Source organism: Chiloscyllium plagiosum, unplaced genomic scaffold (genome assembly GCF_037043375.1).
Source record: "Chiloscyllium plagiosum isolate Xiang-an unplaced genomic scaffold, Cpla_swu_hap1 HiC_scaffold_35, whole genome shotgun sequence".
NCBI classification, from domain to species: Eukaryota; Metazoa; Chordata; class Chondrichthyes; order Orectolobiformes; family Hemiscylliidae; genus Chiloscyllium; species Chiloscyllium plagiosum.
In genome coordinates this window covers 47,413,273-47,420,629 of record NW_028270173.1, presented here as the reverse complement: position 1 = coordinate 47,420,629, position 7,357 = coordinate 47,413,273, and the positions used below count along the sequence as shown (strand labels likewise).

Here is a 7,357-nt window from a genome sequence, read left to right as displayed (position 1 = left end):
AGGTCAGCTGTGAATTTCGCTGTTTGCTAACTTTCCAAGACACACTCTGATATCCACAGATACGTGAACTCTTTGTCTGCCTTTCCTCCTTTTAAAAGTGCTGTTGTTTTGACATTTCTTTTCTCCAAAGTTCCAAAACAATGCAACAGCATATACAACAGTAATTGCTGCTCCTGGAATTTGAGAAAATCACCCGAATACCTAAAATACCTCAAAAAAAAAGCAGCTCTTCCAGACACAATTTTTTTTCCTGTCCTCGATCTTGGATTGCCCAGAACAGACCAGATCCTTCTCAACTCTTCCTCTATATAAACCCATCCTGATGCCTTTTAAATACTGTCATTGTACCAGTCTCTACCACTTCCTCTGGCAGCTCATTCCATATTTGCACCACCCTCTGTGTGAAAACGTTGCCTCTTAGATCGCTTTGAAATCTTTTCCCTCTCACTTTTAACGTATTCCCTTTCGTTTTGGACTGCCCTATCGTGGGAAAAAGAATTTGGCTATTCACCTTATCCATGCCCCTCATGATTTTATAAACTTCTATAAGGTCACCCCTCAGCCTCCAACGCTCGAGGGAAAATAGCCCCGTCTATTCAGTCACTCACTACAGCTCCAAAACTTGTAAATCTTTTCTGAACCCTTTCACATTTCCTAAGCAGGAAGTCAAGAATTTAACATAGCATTCGAAAACTGGCTGAATCAATGTCCTGTATGAGTGCAACATGATATCCCAACTCCTGTACTCAATCCACTGACCCATAAAGGCAAGGAGACCAAACACCTTCTTCACTATCCTGTCAATCTGTAACTCCACCTTCAGGAACAATGACTCTACACCCCAAGGTCTGTTTGTTTGGCAACACTCCCCAGCACCCTACCATTAACTGTACAAGTGCAACTGTGATTTACCCAAAATGCAACAACTTTTATTTAAAGTAAACTCCTCAGCCCTGTTTTGGTGTCATCTGCAAATGAACCATTACTGACCATTCCTCCTATCTGCACATCCAAATCATTTATAAAACTGACAGAAGATGGACACAGGTAGTGAGTAACTTAAAGAGATTGATTCTCATCTCCATTCAGCCAGGCTCAGGGGAAGAGATTGCACAGCCCCACGTAGGGAGAGGGTCCTTGTAAATAACACACAGAGTCCGATCATGGGCCAGAGCCTGTGGGAGGCTGACAGAGTGGTCACAGACAGACATGGACTACATCCCCCAGAATGCAGCCTGTGATTGAAACAAATGACCAGAAGGACTGGGCCTGTCGTTCCAGGACAGTGGAAATGTGAGCGCTGGAATTCTGACCCGGATCGGAGAGCATATTGCTTATTTGCTCCAGGTTGAGGTGTGAGACAGCAGTTGGAGAAAGGGGCAGTGCTGCCTGAGTCTGGGACCCTCTGACAGCACAGGCCCTGGGGATTAGCATCGTGTGTAACCCCCTCTCCCTGGGCCTGGTACAGGATAATTTGACCGGATTGTTTCTCTGGTTAAATAATTTGTTAATTATCTATGTCTGTTTGATCACTGACAGGAATTCACACTTTTCAACAGATAACTACTGTTGAGATCAGTGATGACGGCAGCATTAAGAAATCAATGAGATTTGGATTTGACGGAAAGGATTTTATCAGTTTAGAACCAGACACAATGAGATGGATCACATCCAATCCCATTGCAGTGATGACTAAAGAGAAATGGGATTCTGATGAATCCTGGAACAACTACTGGAAAAGAAATCTGGAAGAACTCACTGTTGAATATTTAAACAGATATCTGGAAGCAGGAAAGAATTATTTCAAAAGGAAAAGTATGTATTTCAGTTTTGCTCCATGTTCTGATCTAACCTCACTGATCTATGAAACCGCTCTCCCATTCCATTCAGTGTCTGTCTGTTGTTTGTGGTTTCACCCTTTCCCATCACAGTTCAGCCTGAAGTGTTCATCTCCAGGAGGGAGCCCAATGGTCAGGACAAGCCGCTCACTCTCTCCTGCCTGGTCACTGGGTTTGATCCTGTAGACATCGAGGTGACCTGGTTAAGGAATGGAGAGGTCATGTCTGAGACCCAATCCTCGGGGGTTCGACCGAACCACGATGGGACCCATCAGATCCAGAAAGAGATTGAGATCAATGTTGGGGATGAGGATCAATACTCCTGTCACATTGACCACAGCAGCCTGGCAGAGGCCCAGCTCTATCAGTGGGGTAAGTGACAGATGAAACCATTTAGAGGACACTTTTTCACTTCCTTGTTTGCAACTACCCACCTTGTTCTCTGCGTTGATATGTCATGTTGGTCTCACTGAGTTAAAGATTTCAATTCTAAGTTTGAAAGGGTCACCGAATCCCAAGCTTCCAGAGCCTTTAGGGGATTCCAGATTCCTAAAGACCTGTGAAGTACTCGTCGATTTTACTCCGGAATAATCTCACCAGAATTACAAGCCGATTCCCTTGTATTCCAGGCTTCAGCACAAGTCATGGGCCCAGATTGTCCAGCAGCCAGACACCCTGCGAGAGGAGGGTGTGGACACGTCAGAATTCCTGACTCACGGAATGGGATTGGTCCAGGAAGTTTCAACTTCCAATGGACAATTACCTCAATCCGGAACCATCTGGAAAGATCTCAGGTTCTGAGGTTAGGGATTAGAAGCTTCTTTAACTCCTAGTGTGATGATGCTGTCACTTTAAAAGGTTGTTGGTGTCCTAGTTTTTGTTTGGAAGAGAGGTTGTAAGGCAGAGGCACCAAACATGCTGCTGGTGATGACTGAGGTAAACCAGTTGTGAGGCCTTGGGGTTTTATTTTAAGTTGGAACAATAGAAGCAGTCTGAATGGGCGTGGCCAGCTCTCACAGATCCAGATTTCTTAGTTTGGTTTTTTTCAGTTGCATCAAAAGCCTTTGGGGTCTCAAAAGAGTTGGCAGCTTCAGTGAGTGTCACCTGGCTACTACTCTCTGCATTTATTTCTTGATATTGTTTCCTCTGGGACTGGAGAACTGCATGTAAGAATCTGTGTCTGAATTTACCTTTTTGCCAAGGTGTTTATGGGATGTAACAATTGGAACAGTTAATTAATAATAAGTACTGTATTCGGTTACATTTTTCAATTGTTAAGTTATTCAAAATTCCTTTTTTGTTTTTATTTTAATGACAGCGTTTAAATAAATTGTGTTTTGCTTAACATTGAGTTGTTTGAACACTTGCATTGTATCTGGAACACTGCACTTCCCATCCAGTTTTAAAATAAGAAGCAGTTCAGATCTAGGCTACCTTCTTCAGATATTTTGAGGGGGCCTGATCTGGTCCCTAACAGACTGAGAAAACCGACCATCTCCAAAAGTACTGCTGATCCCTCCATTCACACACAGACGAGGATATCTGGTCAGTGTGGGCAAGTTGGACTGAACACACACACTTGTTGTGTGACTCTTTTAATCTTTGACATCATCCCCTCAAACCTATGACCTGATATTCTGCAACCAACACTTGACCTCTCCCCAGCACCAACACCAGCTCACCGCCTCCAGACGTCTGTCAGACTCGCAGTGCATCACCCTGGACAGACAACTGGGACACAACACAGATCTCTACAACTGGATCCCTAACAAGGCCCCCTCACCAGCCCACTGTGGCACCCAAACCCCATTCCATTGGTACTCAACATCCCCAACACTCACCAGTGAGTTCCCAAACTGCCCCTTGCCCAACCATTGAGGAAGTGCCTTCTGGGTACCTAACTACACCCCTCCAACCATTCACTCACTCCTTCACCTCACCCAAGGCCGATCTACCCCACCAGCACTAGTAAGGACAGGACACAGAGATATTGGGGAGAATGGGAACTGAACTGTCTGGGGAGGTAACCCCCAGGACAGGCACAACACGATGTTTATACCCCTATCAATGGGATCCTTGGTGACTTCACTGGAGAGTGAAATCGGGAGAGGGTCAAACCCGCATTTCAACCAATCCCAACAGCTCGGAGGGTTATAATTGTTCCCAATAAACACAGGGTTAGAAATAAATCCAGGAACATAGAGAATCCTGATATATTTCCAATGTGTTTCAGAAAATCTGAAAAGCAATTGGCTGCATTCCCAACTTGGAAGTCTCATTGCATCAATGGTCATACTATTGGCTGTTATTGTCGGGATAGTCGGAATAATCATCTGGAAATGGTCACGGAGAGGTAAGAATCAGAGAGAGGGGAATGTGGAACTGAGGGGACTGGGTGAGTGTGGGGGGATCTCCAGTACTGGGAGTACAGGGCACTGTGGGGAATGGAACTGATTGAATTCCCACACACAGATACACTCGTATAAACACGTCTCGTTCCCTGTCTGATCTTCCTTTACGTGATCAGCCCAGACCAGGTCTAATATTGATCATTATACCCACTGCACCCAATCAGATCCTCACTGACTGAATATTAATGGAATGGAAGGGATTTTCTGCACCTCCATAAAGTGTAAGGATGGACGGGAGTGTGGGAATGAGGATTTCTGACACAATCCCTGTAAAACCTTCCTTCCTGCCTTGTTTGGGCACCATCACCTTGATAAACTTTGAAGATCTCTCTCCCTTAATGAGTTTGTGCAGTTTTGGATGACTTATTACTTTGGTTTGACCCTCGGCGTGTGACTCTGATACCGATCATGTTATTCCAGGCATTTGGTTTGTCTCCAGTACCACCGTATTTTTAATGTTTTGGAATGATCTCTCTGCCCCATTTAGTGGGATTCTGGGTCATCCCTTCTCTTGTTATCCAGCTGTTGACACTTTCCTCCCACCATCTGACATTTGTGATCACCTGCAGAGACTCCACTCACCCCATTTGGATGATCTTTTGATCTCTCTGCCCATTGATCTCCCTGCTGATAAATTCGGTGTCTGTGAGCTTCTCTCTCACTTCACCTGAGGAAGGGGCTACGCTCAGAAAGCTTGTGATTTCAAACAAACCTGTTGGACTGTAACTTGGGGCCGTGTGTGATTTCTGACTGTGTTCACACGAGTCCAATACCAACACCCCCACATCAATCTCCATCCCCTCACACTTGTTGTGTTCTCACTCTCTGAGAATGGATTATTTCCCATCCTAATGGACATTTATTTTGTTTCTGCAGGTTCACCAAATGGGACCTACACAACAGCTCCCAGTAAGTGACTGAGGGGACAGAGTTTTGGGAATGATGAAGAAGGTAATGGGAGGTGTAGAGTAGATTCCCTACAGTGTGGAAACAGGTCCTTCAGCCCAACAAGTCCATACCGACCCTCCAAAGAGTAACCCACCCAGACCCATCCCGCAACCCTATAGTTACCCCTGACTAACACACCTAACACTATGGGCAATGTAACATGGCCAATTCACCTGACCTGCACACCTTTGGATTGTGGGTAGAAACCGGAGCACCCGGAGGAAACCCACACAGACACAGGGAGAATGTGCAAACTCCGCACAGTAACCCGAGGTGGGAATTGTACCCGGGTCCCTGGTGCTGTGAAGCAACAGTGCTAACCACTGAGCCACCGTGCTGCCCCTATGAGAGTGTAGAGTTATATTTGCCAGGGTGTTGCTCAGGGTGATGGGTCCGTCTCCTCACCATGCTGTTTCTCAGCCAACACTCTCTTATCGTCCTGTTTCTCTACTCCATGTCCCCAGTGTCTCTCCTTCGAATTGTCACCCTCCATTCTCTTCCCCCACTGCCCCTCCCTCCACTCACTCACCCTTAATTCCCACTGGGGGGGGCTCGGAGAGTCTGGTTAGTTAGTGCTGAGGGCGATTAAATCCTGGGTCCAGTGAGTGATAGAGAATATCTCACACTGTCTCATTTTATATTTGATATAACTTCTCACATTCTGTTTTTATTTTCTCAGCTTCTGATATCTCTGGTGCAGCTTCTTCATGATTCAGTAAGTGACATGTCAACTTTTCTCTGACTGAAATTTATTCAGATTTATATTCTCTAGATTTATTTGTAGCATTTTCACATCCCTCCTGACCCTGTCGCACCCTCCCAGACACTGTTAAACCCTGTCAGACTAATTCCCCTCCCCTCCTGACCCTGCCCCACTCTCCCAGTCACTGTTAAACCCTGTCAGACTAATTCCCCTCACCTCCCCGACCCTGTCCCATCCTCCCAGACACTGTTAAACCCTGTCAGACTAATTCCCCTCCCCTCCTGTCCCTGTCCCACCCTCCCAGACACTGTTAAACCCTGTCAGACTAATTCCCCTCCCCTCCTGACCCTGTCACACCCTCCCAGACACTGTTAAACCCTGTCAGACCAATTCCCCTCCCCTCCTGACCCTGTCCCCTTCTCCCAGACACTGTTAGACTCTGTCAGACTAATTCTCCTCCCCTCCTGACCCTGTCCCACTCTCCCAGTCACTGTTAAACCCTGTCAGACTAATTCCCCTCACCTCCCCGACCCTGTCCCATCCTCCCAGACACTGTTAAACCCTGTCAGACTAATTCCCCTCCCCTCCTGACCCTGTCCCACCCTCCCAGACACTGTTAAACCCTGTCAGACTAATTCCCCTCCCCTCCTGTCCCTGTCCCACCCTCCCAGACACTGTTAAACCCTGTCAGACTAATTCCCCTCCCCTCCTGACCCTGTCACACCCTCCCAGACACTGTTAAACCCTGTCAGACCAATTCCCCTCCCCTCCTGACCCTGTCCCCCTCTCCCAGACACTGTTAGACTCTGTCAGACTAATTCTCCTCCCCTCCTGACCCTGTCCCACTCTCCCAGTCACTGTTAAACCCTGTCAGACTAATTCCCCTCACCTCCCCGACCCTGTCCCATCCTCCCAGACACTGTTAAACCCTGTCAGACTAATTCCCCTCCCCTCCTGTCCCTGTCCCACCCTCCCAGACACTGTTAAACCCTGTCAGACTAATCCCCCTCCTCTCCTGACCCTGTCCCACCCTCCCAGGCACTGTTAAACCCTGTCAGACTAATATCCCTCCTCTCCTGACCCTGTCCCACCCTCCCAGTCACTGTTAAACCCTGTCAGACTAATTCCCCTCCCCTCCTGACCCTGTCCCACCCTCCCAGACACTGTTAAACCCTGTCAGACTAATTCCCCTCCCCTCCTGACCCTGTCCCACTCTCCCAGACACTGTTAAACTCTGTCAGACTAATTCCCCACACCTCCTGACCCTGTCCCATGCTCCCTGACACTGTCAAACCCTGTCAGACTAATTCCCCTCCCCTCCTGACCCTGTCACACCCTCCCAGACACTGTTAAACCCTGTCAGACCAATTCCCCTCCCCTCCTGACCCTGTCCCCCTCTCCCAGACACTGTTAGACTCTGTCAGACTAATTCTCCTCCCCTCCTGACCCTGTCCCAC

The 7,357-nt window shown here is 47.4% G+C and overlaps 1 protein-coding gene across 1 annotated transcript; it reads left to right on the top strand.

The window, feature by feature from the left end:
- Window positions 1–1,615: 1,615 nt before the first annotated feature.
- LOC148140774 (class I histocompatibility antigen, F10 alpha chain-like) lies at window positions 1,616–5,908 on the top strand. Its single transcript, XM_087979560.1, has 5 exons — window positions 1,616–1,815; window positions 1,932–2,210; window positions 4,072–4,191; window positions 5,126–5,158; window positions 5,877–5,908. Exons 1-5 carry the CDS (start codon window positions 1,656–1,658, stop codon window positions 5,906–5,908), a joined length of 624 nt encoding a protein of 207 aa, XP_087835686.1. The 5' UTR covers window positions 1,616–1,655.
- Window positions 5,909–7,357: the final 1,449 nt, after the last annotated feature.